The following is a 24,999-nucleotide window of genomic DNA, read 5'->3' on the forward strand; positions in this document are numbered from 1 at the left end:
AGAGTAACATAGACGGATGTAATAGAGAATCGGGCAATTTTTCAAAAAAAAAACATCTGTCAGATTCCGAAATAAATAAAACGGAAGTCATGTAAGTTATCTTATTTTTTCTGTGCGGCCCGGTACCAAATGACCCACGGAGCAGTTTACATAGGAGTTTGCATGTTCTCCCCATGCATGTGTGGGGTTTTTCCAGGGACTTTGGCTTCCTCCCATCATCCAAAAACATGCTTTTATATATCGGTTACTCTAAATTGTCTATAGGTGTGAATTTTGGCCCTGCAACAAACTGGCGACATGTCCAGGGTGTCCCCTGCCTTTACCTGCAAGTGGCCAGGATAGGCTCCGGCAATCCAGTGACCCCAAAAGGGAAAACAGATTAAAAGATGAATGAAACTATATTAGAAAAATTTAACTAGATCTCTTTAAGACATTTCAGATTTGTGCTGATCATGCTACAGTTGTCATTTCAGTTACAACTAATAGCTGCTAGGTTTAAAATTAAGACAGAAATTTAGTTTTTCTATCATTTGTTGCCCCTCAATCAACTTCTTAAAGATCTGTCGCAGGAACAAGACTGGAAATGTGCTAATTTTATGCCAAAATATTGGAACACTTCTGAGTTTCTGTTTCTCATGTGATACCCTTTATTTTGTCGTAAAAATGTTGGCCCATGTGATTTGTGCTTTTATTCCAAAAAATCTTTTTTAATTTATATGGGTAATGTTTTCTCTGACAAACTTCTGTGGTCGTCATTCAGTGAACCAATCACGGAGCTCCTGGAGGCTTTGACAGCTCAGCTGAGCTCCAGCTGTCACTCTGAAAGCCCCACAGAAGTCTCAAAGCTGCACAGTTCCCACCTCTTCTGCCTCACTGGTTTTCACAGTTTAAGCTTTTTATAGTCCTGGAGTAACTTTCAAGGAAGCATTGGGATTAAAAAAAGAAACCTAAAAGAAAAGAAGGAGAGGAGTTGTGGGACTGATACTCAGCCTGAGACTTTAACCAAGCTTCATAGGATCAGACACCCAGGAGGACCATCTGTGCATCGGAGCAAAGACTCCGGTAAGAACAGACAGATTACTTGCAAAAAACTTTTTTTAATGATTGGAATTTGACACGTAATCTCCTTTTGGGACTGTTATCAGAACTCATTATAGCTATTTTTACTGTTGTTACAAATTCATTTGACTGTGGCTGACACTAGGGACCGGAACAAAAGCGGAGTTTAGTGGAGTAACATCAATCTGCTGGGTATTGTTGTTTCTGAGTCTGTTCTTTTTTAACTTTGCTGGTTGATGCAAAGCAGCCCATTCAGGTGTGTGGCTCAGGTCATTGCAGACAGAATCACAACCGCACTACAAATCAGATTCTAACATTCTTGTTTTAAAGGGTCATCATTCTACAGGAAGAATTAACTTTTTATCATTTTTAAACAGAACGTTTTCTTTGATTTAAAGTTGTATAGGAGATGCAATAAAGTTTTTCCTGGGTGTGCTCTGCTTCTGGCCAGCAAGCAGAACTCTTGTTATTGTTTAATAGGAAATAGATTTGCGCTTATTTAAAAAACATTTACTGTCAAACATTTGCTGATGAGCTTAAAAGAACAGCAAAAAACGTTTGTGAAAATTCACTTTTTAAATATTTCTGTTTGTGTTTTCTTCTTTAATTGTCATCCCTAATAATACAATATTGAGCTCTTCCATGTTTGGCAGAGATTTAGCCTTAGTGTGTTTAACAAACTCAAAAACTCCTCTTTTCTACTTAAACAAATATAAAAAATAATTAAAAATTGAGGTATTCACGTTTAACCCAGTTTAGGTATTTAATATTTAACACATTCAAAGCTTCATAGACACAATGGTTCCAGAAAAAGACTTTTGAAAACCAAGCTGTCTCATCAGTTAAAGTTTTCAGACATTTTTGCAAAAACTGAGTTATATTGATTTAGGAGTGCAAACAAATGGTGGCATGTTCCCTGCAACTTTGCTCAACCATCTGTACTTAGAGTTCAGACTAATCCTTTTATCTCTAACAGGCATCACCTGATTACTTTAAAATCCCCATTAAACATTAATTTGGTGACCTAAATCCCTTTCAGAGGATCATTGAACAGTCAGAGATCTCCGTTGTTGACTTTATGCATGTGCAAACTGTTATGGGGTTTCTTTTCAGCTCACGAAAGAACGCTGCCATGCCAACTGTAAAAAGCAAAAAGAAGAAGGTGAAAAAGGAGATCAGCGAAGGAGAGGAGCAAAGAGAAGGTGAGCCAGCAGGCTCTGAGGAGCCACAGTACCATCTGTTCTGGTCCGGACTGGATTTTTCTCTGTTGTTTTAGTTGCTTTGGAGGTGGAGGTGGAGAACATCACAAACAGGAGCAACTCTGACAGCAGAGACCCTTTGACCCCAGATTTGCAGGAGCCAGCACCACAGAAGAAGAAGAAAAGGAAGAAGACCTCAACAATAGGTGCTGAGGACTTTGCTGATTTCTTGAACTGCACAAACCTTTCATTTAGGATCTATTTTAGCTAAACAATCAGCAAAGCAATATGGAAAACAACAAGAGCCTTTACAACAGACCATCTCTTCTGGTTCAGGAGATTATTTGAGGGGAAGACGCAGCCCATGTCGTTACAAATACCATTTCTTCACCCAAACATTTCCCTGAGAATCCTAAATACGCCTCACAAGCTTTAAATCAACATTCCCTTCACAATCACACAGGAACACAGTCCTGAACATATTGTGGCACTGCAGACTTAAACAACTTTTGTTGCTCAGTCAACAGTCTATGACTGCAACCTGTTGAGGTGTGTGGCACCGTGAGCTCACTGCAACATCCTCACTTGCATCAACAATATTAAACCATTTTTGAAACCAAAAATGAGCAAACCTGACAAACAAAAACTCCAAAAATGAAATGATGGAAAATGTTAACTCCCCCATAATGCACCTCATCCACTGCTTGCGTTGCTGTGACCTGAGTCATTGCAATATTAAAAACAAAAAGTCCAATCTTTTCATTCACCAGCAGATCTGTCCTCTACAGAAGTTTCTTCTTTGTAAATAAAATTCCTCCTCCCGTCTTATCTCAGTAAAAATATGGAGTTCTGCCAAATAATTTATCAATGATTCCTCTTCAGTCTTTCTGTTGATACTTTAGGCTAATACTTATAGCTGTGCCTGTGGATCTGTTTTGTTGTTGTTTTTGTTAGTTTAAAAGGGTTTACATCACGCAAAATCTACTTTTTGGGCTTTTAAGTGTATTACAATGTTCATTCCTCACAAAATAAACCCAAAACAGTATTTTGATCTGTTCATACATTTGAGTATTCCTCTTGAAATCTGCTCTCTATAAGCAGCCCCTCCAAATCCAGGAAAACATTTGGGCCCACAAGAATTTGGGGCCAGGGATAGGGAGGAGTCGTAGGGGAACAAGAATTTTTTTCTTGTTCCCCTACGACTCCTCCCTATCCCTGCATTTAGCCCTCCAAGTGGAGAGTTATGGAAAAATTGTGTCTTCTAATTGTTGGACATCACTCCCACTCCATGACGTAATCCATAGTCACCAATTAGCTATGTTAGCGCAAAGCTGCCTGTACTCGGAAAATACATAACATCAGTTTTATAATTCGGAAAAGTTGTGCAAAAAACAATGTCATGATTACATTTACTGGTACATGTCAAATTCTGTGCTCCAGAGCACACCCACATGAAGAAATGTGTTTCACTTCCACAGCAAAGCGCGACGTTGAACACCCTCCCAGCTGAGGGATACCTATCCTTTAGTCACTACGGCTATCACTTAAAAATACAAGTTTGGACACCATTACAGCTCCAAATGCTCCTACAATTGGAGGGGAAGGGTAGAATTCAGATTTAGCCTATGCGTTCACATTCATACATTTAAAAGTGAGGAACAGCCCCTTCCAGGAAGAGTCAGCGCCGCCCCCAGGCTAACACTCACCCACTTTCTCCACTGAGAAAAACACTTTTGTGAGGCTCCACAATACACTCATCAATCTTTGCAAAAGATCGGATATTGTTTGTTTTTGTGGCCAAAATGCATACACGTTGCCGAGGCCGAAGTGAAATGGGCGGCTCCCGCAAGGAGCCAAAAGCGGTCCCTAAGAGATTGAGGTGTCTTACTTCCAATTAAGAAAACTTGCTGTGACAACAAATATTTCATTTAAAAAATCGTTCTTTAGTCTGACAAAGACAATATATTTTCATATACATGGATATGGTTTACTCTAAAAGGCTTATGAAAAGCATGATATGTACCCTTTAATGACAACCACCAGCAGTGAGCAGATGCTCTGGACGGAGAAACAATCACAGACAAACAGGCAGGAGCATAAATATGTGTCGTACTCTTTCAAACTTTTATCTCTAAAGAAAACGGGTCATGATCCTTATCCAATCACAGGATGCACACGTCACACTCATTGTAAAGCCGATATGTGACCTTTTAGTTGGCCTTAGTTTCATAGACTCGATATTTGCCTGTTTGTACTATCTGCCACTGCTGCTGACAACACATGGCAGCCTGCTTTGTGGATTCTGAAGAACCTCAAACAGATTTCATGGAACCTGACACAAGATGCCTGGATAAAATCTCCACCACAGTGGACAACACTGCAAGCAGCTGATCCAAGTGGTTATAGCATGGTATGAAGAGAACTTGCTGTAAATAATGGTTTTTATTTGCTTTAAAATTAATATATTTATGGAAAATAGCACAAATAAAAGTATTTTTCTAAATGGTTTTAGGTCAGCATAGAAGGTCTTGCTGGCCTTGATGACCCACCTCCTTGTCATTTTAATAAACACTTGTTGTGGTGGACCGAGCAGTAGAAGACAAGGACAGCAACTTTATCAAAAAATTTTACATTTATTTTTCAAAACATGTAAATGAGGTCAAAGTAACAAAATTAACTCAAGCTTTACAATTTAACAGAGGACAACAGAACAGACAGACAAACTTACTTAAACTGACCTACCTAATTGAAAACACAAGGGAACATATATAGTGGCTGATCAGAGCAAGACACACAAGGGGGAACTTAATAAGGTCAAGACAAAATACAGCAAACAAATGAAACTTATGTCCAACCTGTGGTAAATTAACATACACAAATGAATGAAAATAAAGATCAAAATAGAAACTAAAATAAAGCAAAACCACATAATTTATTGTCCCCTGGCCGATGGTTTAGTCGAATAAGCTGCCTGCTGAATATAAGGCCTCTGCTGACTGGCATGCATTCTTGCGTCAGATCTGACTTGATGGTTCCAGCAGCAGATGGCAGCAGCAGCAACAATGGTTCCCTCAGCACTGGTAACTCAAAGCAGAACATCAAATTAATTAAGCAAATTATAATTAAGTCAACGGAAATGCGTTAAATAAATTTGAACATAAATTTTATGTTCAAATGTGTTTGTTATGTTTGAAAAAGAAATCTAAAAGTATATGCAAAAAATAAAGTGAACAGATATATGTAAGGTGTGGTGCAGGAGGTTACTGCCCTGATGGGGTGGCAGCGTAGGCAGCCATCACACTCATTTTGATGCTGCACTGTGTTTAGTCATCACAAGCAAAACTTTGTATTCAAAAAGATTCCCAAACTGTTTCTGTTACATCAGGCCAGGAAGCAGAGCGACCTGAGCTACCAAATGGTAACACCTCAGATGCAGTGATGGAGGGGGAAGAAACGAGTGTTGCTGTCACCAGAAAAACAAAAAGGAAGAGGTAAATGCGTGCCTGAAGTCAATTCATGTTTCGATCTACTCGGGAATTCAAACCACAGTCACCAGCAGGACCGAGAACAGAACTGAGCAGAAGGGGTCTAAAGAACTTTCTAACATGGAGCCGATTCAAACACTTGGACTTGGATGTGCCGATTCTCATCCCAGCTGCTTCGCACTAAGCTTCAAACTATTACAGGGAGAGCAGGACATCATGGCATGTGAAAGCCAAAAGCAGCACAGCGCAAAAACAAAAAGCAGAAACTAGATTTTAAAGTTTCTAAACCTAACCCCTCATTTACCTGATTTGTTAAAAAAGTGTCTGAAAGTTAGAGTCAGAGACCAGAGGAAACCTGAAGGAGCCGACCCTACATGATTCTGACTTGATGGTTTGGATCAGCAAAGACAGTCCTTCAGAAACAGGGCTATAAAACTCAGGATGATTGTCATGCTCTCTGATGCCTCTTTTCTTCATTACTTGATTGATTCACATCAGTTTTCACACTTGAAGCCTGCAAACATGGCTGTTTTAAACAGCCAGTGATTTTTACAAACACAATTACTTTCCAATTTACTTTTCCAAATTACTTGCATAATCCAAACCTCAAAACCAGGTTAAGTTTTGAATTTTACCAGTTCAACTTTCAAAAAGAGTTGAGCTAACTAATATGCTTACATTTCTACACCAAGTTTTTGTTAGTCAAATAAAGTGGTATTATCAATCCAAAACCTCATTAGAATCACATCAGCATCAATGACTGAATCAATGCAAGTCCAGGAATGATTGTCTGCTGCTACAGTCTTTGTTCTATACAGTGGGGCAAAAAAGTATTTAGTCAGCCACCAATTGTGTTCTCCCACTTTAAAAGATGAGAGAGGTCTGTAATTTTCATCATAGGGATACGTCAACTATGAAAGACAAAATGAGGAAAAAAATGCAGAAAATGACATTGTCTGATTTTAAAATAATTTATTTGTAAATTATGGTGGAAAGTAAGTATTTGGTCACCTACAAACAAGCGTTTGAAAACAAGAGTTTTAAGTACCTCCACGGCTAATTTTTAAAGCACATATTAACCTAATGCTAACCCGTCTTTCGAGTCCTTTAAAAAAAAATATGAGCGAGTAGGCCCTTAATAATAATTATAACTGTAATAAAAGCACATTTAGAAGATAGACTCCTGCAGCTTCACGCTGAGTGCGTGTTGGTCCAACCAGCAAACGTTTAGCATGGTTAAATCTGTTATAGCTGTTGATGGGGCTCCAGCTGTCCTCGAACAGCAAAATCAGCGCCAAGCTTCAAATAAATATGTAAATAGCTGGGAATTACATCATCCTTTATTTTGTTGATGGTACAGAACCGAAACTTTCGAGTGATGCACGGCAGTTGCACAGTGGCTAAAAGGCTAATGCACTTAGCATCGGCCAAAATCCTATCAGCAAAGCGGGGCCAAAGTTCTGCAGAACTTCCCAGCAATAGATTCTAGTTTAGTGACCTGATAGATCAGAGTGATGTGTACAATGCTCTGAAAAACGGGCAACGTTGTGGCGATAACCGTTACTAGCTTACTTCCGTGTCTTAGAAAAAGGAGCTGCAGTGCAGACTGTGAACAAAGTATCTTAGCCACATTAAGGCACTTTCCTTCATTCTGTCATGCTGCCACATCATCACACTTTGTTGTTTCTGGAAAAAATTTGTGTGCCCCCCCCCCCCCCCCCCTCCTTTATTTTTTATTAAATAACATTCAGGCTCCTAAACCGTCTAAAAGATCTGGAGAAGCTTCATTAAGCAATGTTGACTTTTATTTTTAATTATGCTACAGAATCGCTTCCATAAGTGTAGAGCTGCTTAAAGAGGCTCCGTGTGCTCTGCTGCCAACTAGCGGTCAGAGGGTGAAGTGGAAAACAAGAGTCAGACACTGAAGGACGCTCATAAATAATTAAATAAATATCCTCCTGACAGTATTTTGAATAGATACAAGTATCGCCAAATGAACTATCACAATACATCCCTGAATCGATTTTTTTTTCTAAAACCCCTACTTTGGAAGCCATCTACTGGCTTTAGCAGGGGAACACGTCTGGCACTGCAGGATTTGAGTCCCTGGTGGCGTAGTGTGTTACTGATGGTAGCCTTTGTTACTTTGGTCCTAGCTCTCTGCAGGTCATTCACTAGGTCCCCTGTGTCATTCTGGGATTTTTGCTGTTCTTGTGATCATTTTGATCCCACGGGGTCAGAACTTGTGGGGAGCTCCATATGGATAGAGATTATCAGTGGACTTGTATGTCTTCTATTTCTTAATAATTGCTCACAGTTGATTTCATCACACCAAGCTGCTTACCTATTGCAGATTCAGTCCTCCCAGCCTGGTGCAGGTCAACAATTTGGTTTCTGGTATCCTTTTTGGTCTTGGCCATAGTGGAGTTTGGAGTTTGACTGTTTTAGGTTGTGGATAGGTGTCTTTTAGATAGATAACTAGTTCAAACAGGTGCCATTAATACAGGTAATGAGTGGAGGACAGAGGATCCTCTTACAAAATAAGTTACAGGTCTGTGAGAGCCAGAAATCTTGCTTGTTTGTAGGTGACCAAATACTTATTTTCCACCATAGTTTACAAATAAATTATTTCAAAATTAGACAATGTCATTTTCTGCATTTTTTTCCTCATTTTGTCTTTCATAGTTGACGTATCCCTATGATGAAAATTACAGGCCTCTCTCATCTTTTAAAGTGGGAGAACACAATTGGTGGCTGACTAAATACTTTTTTGCCCCAATGTATAGAACAAAGACTGTAGCAGCAGACAATCATTCCTGGACTTGCATTGATTCAGTCATTGATTGAATTCTACAATTTTATTACCATGAAAGACGTATTAAAATTGCGGTACAGTTTTTCTAAGTCATATTTTTTTAAAAGAAAGAAAATGTGTTCCGGTAGAATATCGGGATACGTATCATATCGCAAGACTCTTGCCAATACACAACCCTATTCCTAAAAAGCATTTCAAGGTCCTAGAGTGGCCTTGCCAGTCTCCAGGACTGTCTCCAATCTTTGGAGGGAGTTGAAAGTCTGTGTTGCCCCAAAACATCACTGCTCTAGAGGAGATCTGAATGGAGGAATGGGCTACAGTTTGTGAAAACTTTGTCAAGACTCACAGAAAACAATTGACTGCCGTCATTGTAACAAAGGGTACATAAAAAAGTTTTGAGTTGAGCTTTTGTTATTGACCAGATAATTATTTTCCACCATAATTTACAAATAAATTCTGTAAAAATCAGACAATGTGAATTTTGTGGTTGTTTTTTTTTCTCTCATACTTGAGGTATAGCTAAGGTGAAAATTACAGGCCTCCCTCATCTTTGGACAATTGGTGGCTGACTACACATTTGGCTTAAACTCCTTACTTTTCAATGGTCTTTCAGGAAGGCAAAAGCCACGGAACACCACAGCCATGACCTGGAAGCTGAAGAAGATGACATTATTACAGAATCCCAGTCACCTATCTCGCCAAATTCCCTGTTTTCTGCCCCTCATGGACACAGTCAGCCATTTGGAAAAGTCTTTGTGGAGAGGAATCGTGAGTGGATTTTCTACAGTGGCCCAGAAGGGTCACAACACAACACATTAACTTTACACACAACACATTAACTTTACACAAAACACATTAACTCACAACACAACACATTAACTCACAACACAACAAATTAACTCACAACACAACACATTAACTCACAACACAACACAATAACTCACAACACAACACATTAACTCACAACACAACACATTAACTCACAACACAACACAACACAATAACTCACAACACAACACATTAACTCACAACACAACACATTAACTCACAACACAACACATTAACTCACAACGGAAGTAAAGCTCCAATGGAAGTGCTTTTATTCTGAAATTAACGTCACAGTGAGCTGTGGAGGGAGCATGTTTCTTCTACAAGAGAAGCTACACAATGTTAATGCACACTCCTCCGAGCTGCACTCACACCCCTCTCTGTCGCTGCACGTGCTCCACTCCTCTCCGTTCTTCAGCCCCCTCCTCTCACACTCACTCGGTCCCCAACACCCCCCACCCACCCACACACCCTCCCAGTCCCTGCACGCGCTCCTCTTTCTTCCGCTCCCTCTTCCTCTCACACACGCACGCGGTCCCCAACACTTGACACGACAAATGTGGAGAGATCGCACTGTCAGGCTTTAATGAACACAATTTCTAAGAGGCGGGGCGTTGCACTCCCCCAACAACAGGTTAGATGATAGAGCCCGGTCCATTAAGCTCTGCCGTTCACGGAGCTTCAGTAGAACTCCAAAAGCCACACGGCCTAATGTAGGCCGCTATTATATATTCATGAGTGGGAAAAAACCCGCTGAACCGACCTTAAAACCGCTGAAATTATGCATTTTTGACCGCAAATTTACACCCAAAACCGCCCAATCTGGCAACGCTTCTGCTAGCTTCTCTTGTAGAAAATATTTTTTTTTTGCTCAATTTTTATTTGTTCTTCATGTTTTATCAAAACAAACAACAACAAAAAAAATGTCGATGTAATATTTTTTTTTTTTTTAATTGAACAATTGCAACATACAAAACAGCTCACTGTGACGTTACTTTCTGTTAAGCAGTTAGCCACTCAGCCCAGTGGAAATAAAAAAAATAAAAGCACTTCCATTGCAGCTTTACTTCCGTTGTGAGTTAAAGTGTTGTGAGGTAAGTTAATGTGTTGTGAGTTATTGTGTTGTGTTGTGAGTTAATGTGTTGTGTTGTGAGTTATTGTGTTGTGTTGTGAATTAATGTGTTGTGTTGTGAGTTAATGTGTTGTGTTGTGAGTTATTGTGTTGTGTTGTGAGTTAATGTTTTGTGTTGTGAGTTATTGTGTTGTGTTGTGAATTAATGTGTTGTGTTATGAGTTAATGTGTTGTGTTGTGAGTTATTGTGTTGTGAGTTAATGTGTTGTGTTGTGAGTTAATGTGTTGTGAGTTAATGTGTTGTGTGTAAAGTTAATGTGTTGTGTGTAAAGTTAATGTGTTGTGTGTAAAGTTAATGTGTTGTGTTGTGACCCTTCTGGGCCACCGTAATTTTCTGCATTAAAAACACTCAGCTTGTAGTTCACGGTAACAGCGCTGCCTTGTGTGCAGGGCGTTTCCATGCAGACCGTGTGGAGCAGCTGCGGCACTCAGAGCTTGTAGATGACTACATGGACCCCAGACACATCTGGACCACCAGAGACGTGGCTTTGAAAGTTCACAGCAGCTTTAGGTACACATGCACAAAAACAAGCATTCACCTTAGGCAAACCTGTTTGAATGCCGTCTATTCTTCTAACACTACAGGCAATGTGATCAAGGTTTTGCGTGTGAGACTAATTACTGCAAATGATTGGCTTTAGCAGAAACAAAACTGTTAATGAACACAACTCAAATAATCAGCTGAACTGCTCATCACAGAGAAACATGTTCTTTAGTTATGTTGCCAGATTTGAAAGATATACACAAGATTTATCTAAAGAATAATGTATTTGTTTTTATTATTGTAAATACTGTTTGCTTGTTTGAATTATGGAAATACATTTTAAAGGCTTCTTGTTATTTTTGAACCAGCAGAGTTTTAGAAGAATCTTTTTTTTTAAATATGGTCCTTTGGAAACTTCCGTAGAAAAATTGTTGGTACTCATATGTTAACTATAGAAATATATTAACTGAAAGATTTCTTACAAATAAAAAAAATAACATAAAACTTAGAAATTAAAAATAGTATCCAACTGAATTCAGCAAGAGTCAGCTGGATAGTTTTATCATAAATTGTAAGAATTTAGGAGCAGCAAAAGCTTAGTAAAACTCCTTTCACCCTGATAATTGTTTTTATAAAGCTTTAATTATTTAAAACGGTAATAAATAAAAAGTAGTAAAGAGCAGACTTCCAGGTGACAAGAGTTACACAAATATCAATCCTCAGATCCTCTCCTCTGCAGGGTCATCGGTCTGTTCTGTCACGGCTTCCTGGCGGGCTACGCTGTGTGGAACATTATTGTTGTGTACGTGCTGGCAGGTGAGCAGATGACCACACTGGCCAACCTGCTGCAGCAGTACCACTCGCTGGCCTACCCCGCCCAGTCTCTGCTGTACCTGCTGCTGGCCATCAGCACTGTGTCTGCTTTCGACAGGTATCTTCATCATGTGGGATGCTAGGAGAATAATCACAGCAAAAACTGTAGTTTTTTTTTTTTTATTAAATAAGAAACATTTATGAATGTCTGAGCTTTTCTCTGGCCCATCAGATTTCATTTAATTAATTTAACAAACCTAATTTTATTTTGTTCAGTAACTCTCCCCTTAAAAACATCAGACCGTTTACTGATCAGACTAATCTGTGGCCATTTAAAAGCTGTTTAATAGAATTTCCCTCTCTGTGCAGAGGTTAATCAGCAATAAATTTCTGATTTAGTCTTCCTTAATTTTTAAGTGTGTCCATTTATCCATCTTCTTCCATTTATCTGGTTTGCAGCAGCCTAAGCAGAGATGATCCTCTAGACAGAAAATTCTTCCAGGTCTGCCAGGGGCGTTTCCGGGCCATACATGATTCCTTTAACGCAGTGCTTCTTGAATAGTGGGGCGCGATGCCAGGGGGGCGCACAGTAGTGGCGGTTTTAGGCACAGGTAATACGGGCTATTGTCCGGACCGCAAATTTAACGGGGTGCAGTGGTGACAGTGCTTGGAAAAAAAATCTGTGCCACTATTGATTTACTATTATCTGTCACAGCACAGAGTATTGAAACGCCTGAAACCTGTGAACTGCCATCCCTGGAGCTGCACGGCTCTGTCTCCTGTCACACGCGGCTGCGTGTGTGAGAAGGAGAGGGGAGGGGTAGTGGGCTCAGGTGGACTGTCGCACGAGGAGAGCTGCAAGCGCTGCCTGGATTGTCCAACACCAGGATCTTCGGTGCCTTTAGATTACTCAGATCATGCTAATAATGTCATTTTTTATGAACCATTGTAGACATTTTGATGACGTCTTTGTTTCCATAAATCTATTCTTTGTCTGCCTGTCGTTTAGTTGGTGTCAGTATTTGACATAAAGACAGCAGGTAATGCAGTAAAACAGCTGCACTTTTTGAGATCATAAATAAACAATTGATCATTTAGAAAAAAAATCAGCACATTGTTTTTTTTAAAACTATTTCTTCAAACTAAAAATGTTAAATATATGGGTACTGCTGTGTTAATCTGAATCAGAATCAGCTTTATTGGCCAAGTACAGTGCATGTACAAGGAATTTGGCTTTGATGTCTTGTGCTCTCGTGCAAACTAGAAAGATAAAAAAAGTGTAAAGGAGTAAGACAAGAGAGGATGAATAATAAAAAAAGTGCTATGATAAAGTTTCAGATCAATTTACATTTAAAATTATTTATTGATTGAATAATTTTCCTCTGCATCAAATGGTGCAGTTGGTCAAAATGTTTCTAGTTTAAATCAGGACTGACAGATTTTTCTTTATTTCAGGCACTTCAAGCTTCTTTTCTGTTTTAGACTATAACAGGGTTTCTGTGTGGCAAAATGAATGTAATATTTTTTGAAAGTGGATTTATATGGCTTTTTTTTATTTTATTAATGTTAAAAGATACAATTTTAGGTATACTTACACAATTTTTATCGATACTAACTTAATATATTGTCATATAAATGTGTGTGTGTGGGGGGGGGCGAAACAATTTATTTTTCCTAGGGGGGGCCTGGCAAAAAATAATTGAGAAGCACTGCTGTCCTGGTTCTGTCCCAGACCTCTGCCCATCAAGACGAATCTTGAAAACCTCTCGTTAATTTCTTCCAGCCACCCTGCAAATGAAAATCAACCCCGCTTGTTTCTGGGATCTCATCCTTTTAGTCATGATCCAAGGCTTGCTATCATAAAAGAGGGAAGAAACATGGCACATTGAGAGTTTTGCCTTTTCATTCAGCCCTTTCTTCACCACAATGCCCCCAGATTTTTCGCCCCCAGATTTTTCGCTGGTCAATCTCATACTCCATCCCTCTCACTCTCACTAATTAACCTAGCCAGGGCAGGAGCACCCACCTGATTGGATATGGCAGACTACCATATTCTGGTCAAGGACCATGTCCTCCAAATTGGATTATAGCTTTTTCACTCTCTATGACAAACTGCGCCAGTGCACATGAATAATCCTGGTTTGATGAAGATGCATCAACAGCCCCATGGACTCTTACTATTGGGATGTTAAATGTCCCCTTGCTGAGAGGGGAAGAGTCAGAGGCTTGTGTGGGAGGCTGAGATAGTCAGACTGGCCTCCACACACAGTTTGGCTCTCAAAGCAACTCCTAAATAAGGGTTGAACTCCCTTCTGTTCAACAGTTTGTCAGTAAGAGGTGGTAGGCTGGTGTGGTTTGCTTATAACCCCCTCAGTTCAACCATTTTTGTTGAGGTTTATTCCAGTCCACAGGTTGGTCACAGATTTCTTTCTTTTAGTTTATGAGCCAAACAACTGTAAAAGATAATCAAATCTTCTTGGAGTCTCAAGGAGGAGCTATGGCTGCAGGGCCTCTGGTATTGGTCAGGGCAGCAGTCCACAAACTTAGAGAGAAACTTGGAGAGTGGAGGACTTCAGGGATGCCATAGAGGAGCACTATTGGTCAGGCTCAAGAAATTCTAGAAAACAACCAAGGAAGGGTCCCAAAAATACTCTCTATAATGCGTGTGGTGATCTGTTGACCTTGACTAAAGGTATTGCTAAAATGTGAGAGTAACACTTTGCAGATATCCTGAATCCTACCAACATGTTTTCTGCTTAGTAAGCAGCACTGAGTCGTGAGACAAAAATAAAGATTTTTGTTGTTTCCAGAGTGAACTTGGCCAAAACTTCCATGGCCCTGAGAGGCTTCCTCACCCTTGACCCTGTTGCCCTGGCTTCATTCTGTGAGTGAGTCGAGACAAAACTGATCATGTTGATGAAGTTTCACAAATTTAATAACACCTGTGTTGTCTTTAGTGTATTTTATAGCTCTGATTTTGTCGCTGAGCCAGCAGATGACCAGTGATCGCATTAACCTCTATCTTACCGCCAACGAGACTCTCTGGTAAAAATAAACATTTAGATGTTTGTTTTACTCTTGTCAGTGCTTACAAAAATAATTTGCAAAGGTTAAAGAAAAAAAATTCTTAGCATGCCATTCAAGGTTGTTCGCTCACTTTCACACCAATCCTTGCAGGCCTCCTGGGTCAGAGCAGCAGATCCTGCGGCCCTGGATTGCAGTGAACCTGGTGGTGGCGCTCTTGGTGGGTGTGGCCTGGGCTGTCATCTCCACTCGGCCCGACATTGATTATACAGAAGGTGCAGCAGGTTGACATTCAAGCTTTTTGTGTATCCGCAGGGTGGCAGATGTCTTTTCTGAACTTCAATTCCTTTTTTTCTCTTTTGCAGAGTTTTTAATGACAATGGAGGTGGAGGGATACCCCAGAGGAGAGGAAAACCAGGATATTCCTGCTTAAAACCTGTTTTTTCCAGCAAGTCTACATGTCTTTTCATAATCCCATGAAGTGTTATTGTTCAAAAAATGTTTTTTTTTACTATACCAAACATTTAAAAGCTGCATACCAGAGGTGTTTTTGTAAAATAAAAAAAATAAAAATATACTGTATATGTACAAAACCAAGTGTCTGTTATTTTGTTGCAACAGCTTTTGACAGTGATGCACTTTACTGACATCTCATCTTAATGCCTAATCTTTAAATTAAGTACCCAATCGTATTATTTTCTTTAAGAGGGCAGAGTTGTTTATTTTCTTTATACATTTTGGATAAATACTACTTTTGAAATAAATTAAAAACATTCACATCATTTCAAATTTATTTAGTCCTCACATTTGACAAATGTCTTAGTTTTGCTGTGTTTTTGTTGTTTTCATTTGTTCACCTTGAACAAATGCCCTTTTTTATTTTCCAAGGTTGTTTGGACTGTTGCCTCCCTCATTTTTTGTTATTTAAAACTTAAATTGTGTTTCTCGTTTTGTTTTATCCCAGATACCCAGTTGTTGTTGGTTTTTACTGTTAAGAGTTGACTACTATTTATTTATTTTCTTTTTTAATGCCTTTTTGGCTCATTTACAGATTTATCAAGCAGTTTATCACCCAGACTGATTCGCCTCTTTGGATGAATGACATGACAAGAGACGTTTGCGGCCTCTGCGGAACTCTGAACTTCAATCTAAGTGTCGGCTTGAGTATGTCAGGCAGTTTATTTTATTCCATTCGTAGTTATAACCCTCAAAACTCCTCCCTTATTAAAAACACACGCATTTAAAGCACCACTGAGGACTTCGCATTTTCAACCACATGTCCGTTATCGCAGCACAAACATGCCATTTCCCAGGTATCTTTGAAGGCAGCAGGATGCATCCAGTGAGCGCGAGCCTCAGCAGTTGGTAGTAACAATCATGTAAAGATGGCGGAGCTACAGATGCTGCTGGAAGAAGAAATTCCTGCAGGACGGAGAGCCCTGCTGGACAGTTTCACCAACCTGGAGAGAGTAGCGGAATACTGCGAGAGCAACTATGTTCAGGTAGGCGCGTCTCAGCCCAGAGAACGTTTGACGGGAACAGTCTGTGAGCTTGGGATGTTAGAGCGAAGGACTCCTTCAAGGAGTGGGTGGTTGAGTGCTGGAATGACGGCGCCACTGTCCGGCATGTTAGCCTTCCCGCGCCGCAGAAAAGTCCCAACAAGTTCCGTTAAAAACATTAAAGGGAGCTGCTTCTTCCCGGTGAAGAAGTGGCAAATTTAAGATGACTTCGCGGCTGCCACTTACTTTTAGAAGTTGTTATGTTGAGGAGAGAAAGTGGAGGCTAGAACCATATCAATGTTTTATCACACTTCAGTTTTTTTTTTTTAATATTCATGCCTTTTCTGAATTTGTTGTGCCCCCCCCCCCAAAATAAATAAATAAATAAATAAATAAATAAATAAATAATTGCAGTTGACATTATTTTATAATACTTGTATATCCAAAGCAGTTTGTGCTCTGGGTATTTTTCCGAGGTGTCAGACACGAACCTAACTTGGATGTGAATGAACTTGGAGTAGGTGATGATGGGAGCTGGACTGTTGCTCAGTAGTCGGCGTGGATGTTTCTGCCAAATTAAATGTCATATTTAAAGAAGAGTCCATGTATTTGTCAAATGTAATTTTTTACTTTATCATTTTACTGGTGATTAAAATAGAAGGTGCAACTTTTCCAACTTTTAAATAAATTGATCTTAAATATGCTAGACCCTTATTTTTCTCTTCTTTAAAAAACTCTTTCTCCTACTTTTCTTAGTTTTGTAAAGTTTTTAAGGCATGTAACTGCTTTGTCTTCCTTTTTGAATAAAATGTCATCATTTTTCTCCTTATTTTAGAGATGCATATCCACATTTGTTCTGTTGATCCTTGAGGCTTTGCTCGTCTTTTCATCTGTTTTTGTTAGATAAAATTTCAGGTAAGTTGGCCATGAGTAGATTTGACTGGCAGCTCCTCTACCTGGTTGGTGGCGAAGTTCCTGCTTGGTTAAACTGCTGTTGCTCGGTTGGCTCAACCCTCACATGTTCGCCGGCACGTCAGCTGTAAGTGGGAAGTTTCCGGTCAGGAGAAGTGGCAACACTGAAGCAGGAACAGTTCTTCCCTATCGGGAAGGGAAGCTAATGAATTAGGATCTAGCTCCTATCTTAAATATGCTGATGTTGAGTGAAGGCGTTCCCAGTGTTCTTTCAATTATGATTGCGCTGTTTTTAACCAAATTAAAAATGCTTGTGTCATTTTCTAGGACATTGGCTGTGTCCGAATTCCCACCCTAATCCCTAACTACAAAAAAACGACAGTGCAGAACTTTGTAGTGCCATGGATTTTAAAAGCAATTCGAACACCATTCTTACTTATTTTTTAAACAGTGAATATGACTTCATCGATTTCACTAAGTTAAAATCTAATTGACATGAGTGTTTTGTGACAACCATTTATAAATCCACTGAGTTCTGAGGATGAAAACCTTGATATTTTATTGAAAAAAATACATTAAAATACTTTTTTTTTTTTACAAAAATGTTTCAAACACAATGCAGTGTGGTCTATATTCGCCAATCTAGTGAGCACACTGGTTTTTTATGGAGACTTTGGAAACATTTTTAGGGCACTCGATTTTGGAATTGTATTCAGACAGCACCAGAAAATGGCAAATGCTCTTTAAAGTGCACTTTGTAGTAAGTAATGAAGGAATTTGGACACAACCAGTTTTTGGTTGAGTCATCTTTATGATGGTGATGGATGTGCTGTATCAGTAAGTTGGTGCAGCTACACAGAAACAATGTCACTTTTTCCCAGCTGCTTGGAGTTACGAACAAAAACATTTTGCACATTGGTGGCATGTTGTTGTTCTCACTATTTACTTTGGTTACAGCCAAAGTTTCTGCAGACAGGCAGAAATTTACCTTAGAGTTGTGGGCGGGATCATTGCCATGGAGCATCAACTGTATATGAGAACTGGAGCGAGTGAGTGACCTTACCCATGGAAAATGGTTTACTACTAGCTCTAACCAAGTGAATCATTTCAGTTGTGAATATTTCGCCAAACAGATGCTGCCATGTTGAAGCCAGACGACGTCAGTTAGTAGTGATTGGTCCGAATTGATCTTAGTCATCATTTTTATGGCAACCACTCTGGCCAGTCAGGAGTGAGCTTGCTGAAAGTCCACACCCCACTCCCACCCCAAATAGCCCACTTGAAAGAGGTCTATTTAAAATCTGTCAAACATTTTGGACGTGGGACCAGCAGGCTCCACCTACTTATTATTGAGGCGATTGATTGGTCAGTATATAACTTGAATACCTTGCGATAAGGAAAAAATATCTTTAAGAAAAGAGGAATAACGAGAACATTTTTTTAAGTATCAGATCAAGAATAGTTATTCTGACCAATAGAATGACTGAGTAACAGCTGTTTATTTCTCGATAGAAGTCTATGAGATTTTGACTTCTTGGATCCAGCAGATACGTTTGTGATGTGGAGGGGGGGGTCAACCAATCCAGTTTTCCTATACAGTCAATATGAGCAAACCCCCCCCCCCCCCCACACACACACATACTCCTCCCTGTTGTTGAGAGCTCAGAGCAGGGAGGAGTGTATTTTCTATGGAACAAATGAGCTCTTTTTCAAACGTTATTTTTTCTTGTCTGCTCCTAATACGCATTTAATTGGAATTTTCTTGATGTCCTCCATCATCAGAAAAATGCCACAAGAACAAGTTAAAGACACAGAAAACCTAATTTTAATCAGAGTGGCTCTTTAAGGGGAAATGATGAATATGAAAGACTTTTGAAATTGTTGATTCACAGTAAATCCCGTCACATATATCTGAAAGAAAGTGTTTCGTATAATGAAGCTGGGTTACTATAGTAATCTACAGGATCTTTATGACCGGGTCTTAAATGTCGTTGCTTTGATCTTTACCTTTTTTAAAGCTTTCTTCTCCGATTTCCTTCTTCCTCTCCCTTGCTTTTCTCTTTCTCCTCTTCATCCTTTCCTGAAGGGACTCACAGCTCTTTCTTCTGTCTGCAGGAGTAATAACTTCATGCTGAGCATCCACACAGCTCTTATTCAAAAACACTTGTAGCTCATTAAATTCTTCATGGATCCACATCTAAAAGAATCCATCACTGCTAACCCGAGAATCCATTTGTGCTGTAAGCAGATGATGGGATGTTTTTTACGTAATCCAATGTTTGTGCTGATCCAGTTTGATTAGCTAAATATTTTCATTCTGTTTGAGCCTGGTTATCCTGGTCATGAGATCTTTTTACATTTTTTACTATATGAAGGAAACCTTTGGTTTGTCCTATTGCTAAAACATCTTGTAAAAATTTACATCTGTAGCTTGTAACTCCATGAAAAGGGTTTATCAATATATAAAAAAACAATAAATGTATATAAAATGTTAATTTTTAGATTAATCTGAATAAAAACAGCCTTTTACTTTGTGAAATAATTGTTTAAAGACCCACTCTGATAATAATTATGTGTTTAGTGGTTATAACGTGTTCTTGTTGCATTTTTTCTTGATTGAGGACATGAATAAAAAAATTCAGCTTAAATTTGTGTTTTTGAGTTTTTCTGTTTTCAAATCGTGGTGAATCAGGAGCAGATGAAAAAATGCCCTTTAAAAAAGCCTGTAGATGTGACATAGGGCCTTAAACGGTGGGTCACCAGCTCCCTGATCCGCTTCATTGTGATTCATGCACTTACAGACAAATAGATCCTTGAACATCTTAGTTTTCTTTCAATGAGCTGGAATCTGGATCAAAACTATACAACTGGATAGCTCCAATATTTCTCTCCATTTTTGTTGCACTAGTAATGTTAGGTTGGATTTGTGAAGGGCTGTAGGTGGGAGAGAGTGTAAACAGAGTAATGATGGGAAATGAGAGCAGGCTCTGCGCTAACAAACCCACCCACAACTCATTGGCAAATTTCTAATGAACTCCTGCTGCTCTGCAGAAACTATGTCCTAAAAAACGACAGAGGTTTTTTGATTTTTGTCTGAAAACAGCATCATCATAATTACAACACTCCTGGGAACACTTTTAGAATAGATCAAAGGATAATCAGAGTGGGAATTTAAATCATATAAGGACTACTTGCCTGTGTACTGATGAAGAGTGTGAGGTAGTTCATAGTGCAGAGGTAGAGTGGTTGACCCCTGATCAAAAGACTGCCGTTTTTTTCCTGCTTTGTCTGCCCGTGTCGGCTGCATCGCTGAGCCCTACAGTGCAGATGGTCTGGCTTGTGCCTTGCTATGTGTAAACAGGATCGTGACTGCAAAGCAGTTTGGGTTAGGGTTGTGCCGATGGACGATATCATCGTCCATCGTGATGGGTGACTGACATCCCGATGGAGAGACCACCATCGTGATGCCACGCCCCCGCCACGTTGCGCGTCGACACCATAAGCCGCGGTTACATGTACAAAATATCTTGATGGGATCAATGGTCGGATTAGAATCCAACCCTGTACATGGGCCCAGAAAAATGTTTTCAGAATATAAAAACATTCACTAAGGTCACAATTTCGGTCGGAATAAATCATTCGCACATGCGCAGTATTCGCACATGCGCAGTTTGAAAACTGGAAGGGGATACAACTTCCGCCGAGCGGCTTTTTTTCCAAACTTTATTGAATGTAACAATTCAATACAAAACGATAACAGCGCCGAGCGGCTATATATATTGACATGTCAGCTCGGTAAAATACGAGATGATCTTCTAAACGTGCTTTTAATAATGTTACGGTTATTATGAAACACCTGTTCGCTCATCATTTGAATTTTAATCCGTGTGGTCAGTGCTTTTTCTGAACGAAGCCAGGATTAGCAGTATGCTAACACGGGCTAACAACATTAGCTTTGGGTGGCGCTGCATCCTGTGAATAACATCAGCCTTTATTTAGTCGGGACACGACTGGAAACACAAATCCACGTGATTGCTTGAATGTTTTCTAAGGACTGAGCGACATTTCTGCTTTGATGCTCAAACCTCTGTCTGCTGACGATCCGTGCTGTGCTCAGACACACACTTTTAGACCCGGTTCTGAGTTCGGTAGCTAGTACCCCTAGAGCTGCGGGACGGATCGCAGTCTTAAATCTCCCACACATACCGCTCATGTACCCCCCCCCCTTCCCATCAAACACAAAGCTGTAAATCCGCACTCCGCCGGTCCACTCCGCTAAGTGCGGGAGTGGACTACTTCTTTTCTATTTTGTTTGTTACTTTTTCTGTTAAAGTCACTTCCCTCAGTTTATACTGGATCATCGCAGATTAACCATTAGTTGGGAAATAAAATGAAAAAAGCAAAATAACGAATAGCAGTTATATAAGAACGAAAAATGTAAAAAAAAATACCCCCCCCCCCCCGACGATGTCATCGTCCATCCCGATGGTTGACAGCAAACATCGTCAACGGCCAATTTAGGGGTCATCGCCCAACCCTAGTTTGGGTCGCAATTTGTTAAAACATATTTCCTTTTTTCATTTTTTTTTCCCATCAGGTGCTTATTTTTTCATATCTAATAAAACAGCTTTGATTTAAATAAGATTTAAATCCATGTTTTTTTTTATACAGGGCCTTGTTGATGGCTTTACACTTTCATTTTTGTCTTATTTCAAAAACATTTGCTGGATTAGTGAAGATGTTGCTGAAACCTTACCACCCTGTCTCATCAGTCTGTTAATGCTCTTCCTTCCAGGATAAACACGGAATTTGCATTGTTGTGAGGAGCTTATGCTAGTTTTTAGAGACTTTTAAGGTAAAAAGCAGAAACCTGAAACAGATTTGAAGAAGGAGAACAAGCAGGAGCTAAACTCCTGTCAGATTTAACTTTTTTTAATAGCTTGATAAGCTTTCTCCTCACACACTGTTCTACCTTTCTGGTTCTGCACAGCTGGTACCAGTTAAGTGTCAGCAAAAGTGGTGTTAACGTAGCTCTGCCTCCTGCTGCTCAGTGAAAGCACATGAACGTGCTGAATGTGGACGTTCATGTTAACAGAATGTGTATATTTTTGGTTGAAAACCATGGTGATTAGCTTCACAGATGGAATATCGTCCTCTTTTAGAAACAGTGCCAGGAGCAGCTTCTGTGGGGGCGAAGCAGGCTGAGCGGTCGTGACCAGAACTTTGGCAAAACTGATTGGATTCTGCTTGAGAAGTGAAAGCAAAAATCTGGTTCTGTTGAATGATTGGCTCCAGCAAACAGGATCTTCTCACAATCTCTCGTATCATGTGTTTTTGTGTATGCGAGGAGGAGCATTAAGAAACCGAAATTTACCAAAAGGAGAGCTAAGAAACATGATTCATTCGGAACAAACATTTCTCAAAGGACTATTTCTCAAAGTGAACAACAGTTTATTATTACACATGCATAGATTATTAGTTGTAATGTACTAAATGAAAATACAATATTTGTCATCATCACTATCATCATCATGTGGACAATCCATTTAAGTCCCACTCCGATTATCTTTTATAAAACTGTTCCCAGTGTTTTTTTTTATTAGGATTATTATGCAATTTTTAAGCAAAATAAAAACTGTCATTTTCTTAGACTTAGTTTTTGCAAAGCGGCAGGAATTCATTTGTAATTTGCCTTGGAGTGGTGGGCAGAACTGTTGGCGCGGTGCAGCAACCCCTCGTCCCCCCTCTACGTCCCCTATAAATAGCCGCGTTTACATGGGCAAAAGTAATCGGAAAGAACGCCTGATCGGAAAGAAAATGCGTCATGTAAACGCGCCATTCGGAAGACTCTGCCCCTGTTAGACTCGTTCGGATCAGAATTTCTTTCCGATCGAGATAGGTGGGTTATACTGATCGTTTATCCGATTGTGGAGCATATAAACGGTCATTCTGATCGTGTGTCACTTCTGCTCTGGTTTACGTCACGCATAGATGGTGTTTCGCTGAGAGAAAGCCTTGGAGCGCATACGGGACCGACCAGCTGCTCTGCGGACGCCCCGTGAAAAGTGCCGCTCCGCTCTCGCCCCGCTGGCTCTCCCCTCTCTTTCACCCCTCACGAGGGAGATGTGGGGAAGGAGCGCTTTGTGCCCCCCGACGCCCACTCGGTCCACTGGCACGAGTGAGCAGAGGAGTTGGATTAATAACTTCGTGTCTGAGGGGAGGAGGATGCTTGTTCGGTGTACGTTTTTTTTTTGTTTTGTTATGTGTGGGAGAATTCAGACTGCGAGCCATCCCGCCGCTCCGGGTTAGCGGCTGCAGGACTCAGGAGAGCCGCCAGCTCACGCAGCGAGTTTGGGGAAGCAGAGATAAATGTCGCTCAGTCCTTTTCAACACTACTGCGCATGCCCAAATGATTCATTCCGACCGAAAGTGTGAGCCATGGGAACGTTTGTTCTAATCGGAAAAAGGTTTTCTGATCCCATGTGCACGGGTGAATTTTAACCCGACCATTGATCCGATCAAGATATTCTGCCCATGTAACCGCAGCTACTGAGAGCTCTCCGTTTACACGCTCTGCCGCTAACCAAAAGCGCTTCATACCCCATTAGCAACATTAGCAGTGCAACAAAAATGGCGAGCAATATCGGAGTGATCCAGCCTCACAGTTTTGATCCAGATTCCAACTTAGACAAAGAAAAATAAAGACGTACATGGATCTATTTGTCTGCAAGTGAATGCATCAGAATGGAGTGCAGCAGGGAGCTTGTGGCCTGCCTTGTATATTTTCCACATCACAAATAGTCTTTTTCCTACATGACTTTTTCATCTGCTCCTGATTCACAACAATTTGAATAAAGTGAGACTCAGAAATACAATTGTAATCTTTATTTTCTTTATATATGTCCTTCATCAGGAGAAAATGCCACATAGCATTATAAAACCCCATTTCCACCCATCCATGTTGTCATTTTTTTGGCTTTGTTATGTTTGTTGTCCTCCTGCCTAGTTCCCTGTTGTTCTTCAACATGGATAAACTTGTTAAGGTCAACACGTTTTTGCAAATTTTTGTTTAAAATATTGGAATCAATTGCAGGTCTTTGTGACCATAAGTGATGTTGTTCATGGCCACATAAAAAAGTCTTCACTGCTTGGATTTATTTTTTATTTTTTAATGCTTTAGCCATTGAAATCATTTCAGTGGGATGATCTTAAAAATACACAGCAGCAGAAATATAGCTGGAATCTGTATTCATGGAGAAGAGAAATAGGGTCAGAAGAATCAGAGCGTGCATATGATTCCGTGTAGATCTAATATGATTAATGTAAATGAATTTATTTGGAAGTAAAAAAAAATAGCTGCACTTGTATGTGGGTGTTTGTTGCTCTGCCCTCGCTGCCTCGCCAGAGAAGGCAGCTCTCCAAGTAGGTCAGTGCTCACAGGCCATCAGAGGTCTGACGGAAAAGAAGGGGCAGGAAGAAGAGATACGAGGAAGACACAAGGGTATGAGGGAATATGGAAGAGAAAATAAGTGCATATTCAGTGTCAGGATTCCTAAGAAGATATTGTTGTAAGCAAATCAGTGGTTAGCAGACATAAAGAATAATGATATGTTTTATGTGGTCAATTTAAGCAAATGACAGCTTTGGACAAAGATCATTTTAATCACCAAGGGCTTTCACTAAATGCTAACTAGTCTCCACTTGTGCCAGTATTAGTTCAAAATAATTCATTAAAAAGCTGTTTTTATT

General features: G+C 39.9%; 2 protein-coding genes across 5 annotated transcripts in view; both read left to right on the forward strand.

Annotated features, from left to right (window-relative positions):
* The first annotated feature begins 791 nt into the window (after nt 1–791).
* On the forward strand, nt 792–15,415 carry LOC101162254 (transmembrane protein 237A). The gene is made up of 11 exons (XM_011489517.3): nt 792–1,062; nt 2,173–2,261; nt 2,336–2,464; nt 5,644–5,749; nt 9,172–9,326; nt 10,909–11,029; nt 11,742–11,933; nt 14,626–14,699; nt 14,773–14,860; nt 14,993–15,114; nt 15,205–15,415. Exons 2-11 carry the CDS (start codon nt 2,192–2,194, stop codon nt 15,270–15,272), a joined length of 1,125 nt encoding a protein of 374 aa, XP_011487819.1. The 5' UTR covers nt 792–1,062; nt 2,173–2,191; the 3' UTR covers nt 15,273–15,415.
* Nucleotides 15,416–16,131: 716 nt separating this feature from the next.
* LOC101175519 (abl interactor 2) overlaps nt 16,132–24,999 on the forward strand; it is an 86,617-nt gene continuing 77,749 nt past the window's right edge. For 2 of the 4 annotated variants that reach the window (XM_023950600.1, XM_023950598.1), the window contains exon 1: nt 16,132–16,341. In XM_023950600.1, the coding sequence (XP_023806368.1) occupies nt 16,225–16,341 (117 nt within the window). In that variant the 5' untranslated portion in view covers nt 16,132–16,224. The remainder of the gene's footprint in view (nt 16,342–24,999) is intronic. The other 2 variants (XM_023950597.1, XM_023950599.1) reach the window with 1 other exon arrangement.

Source organism: Oryzias latipes, chromosome 21 (genome assembly GCF_002234675.1).
Source record: "Oryzias latipes chromosome 21, ASM223467v1".
NCBI classification, from domain to species: domain Eukaryota; kingdom Metazoa; phylum Chordata; class Actinopteri; order Beloniformes; family Adrianichthyidae; genus Oryzias; species Oryzias latipes.

Coding starts and splice junctions, on each gene's coding strand:
- LOC101162254 (XM_011489517.3), top strand. CDS start 2,192: ATGCCAACTGTAAAAAGCAAAAAGAAGAAGGTGAAAAAGGAGATCAGC. Junction 2,262..2,335: donor AGGAGAGGAGCAAAGAGAAG/GTGAGCCAGCAG, acceptor CTGTTGTTTTAG/TTGCTTTGGAGGTGGAGGTG. Junction 14,861..14,992: donor ACCGCCAACGAGACTCTCTG/GTAAAAATAAAC, acceptor CAATCCTTGCAG/GCCTCCTGGGTCAGAGCAGC.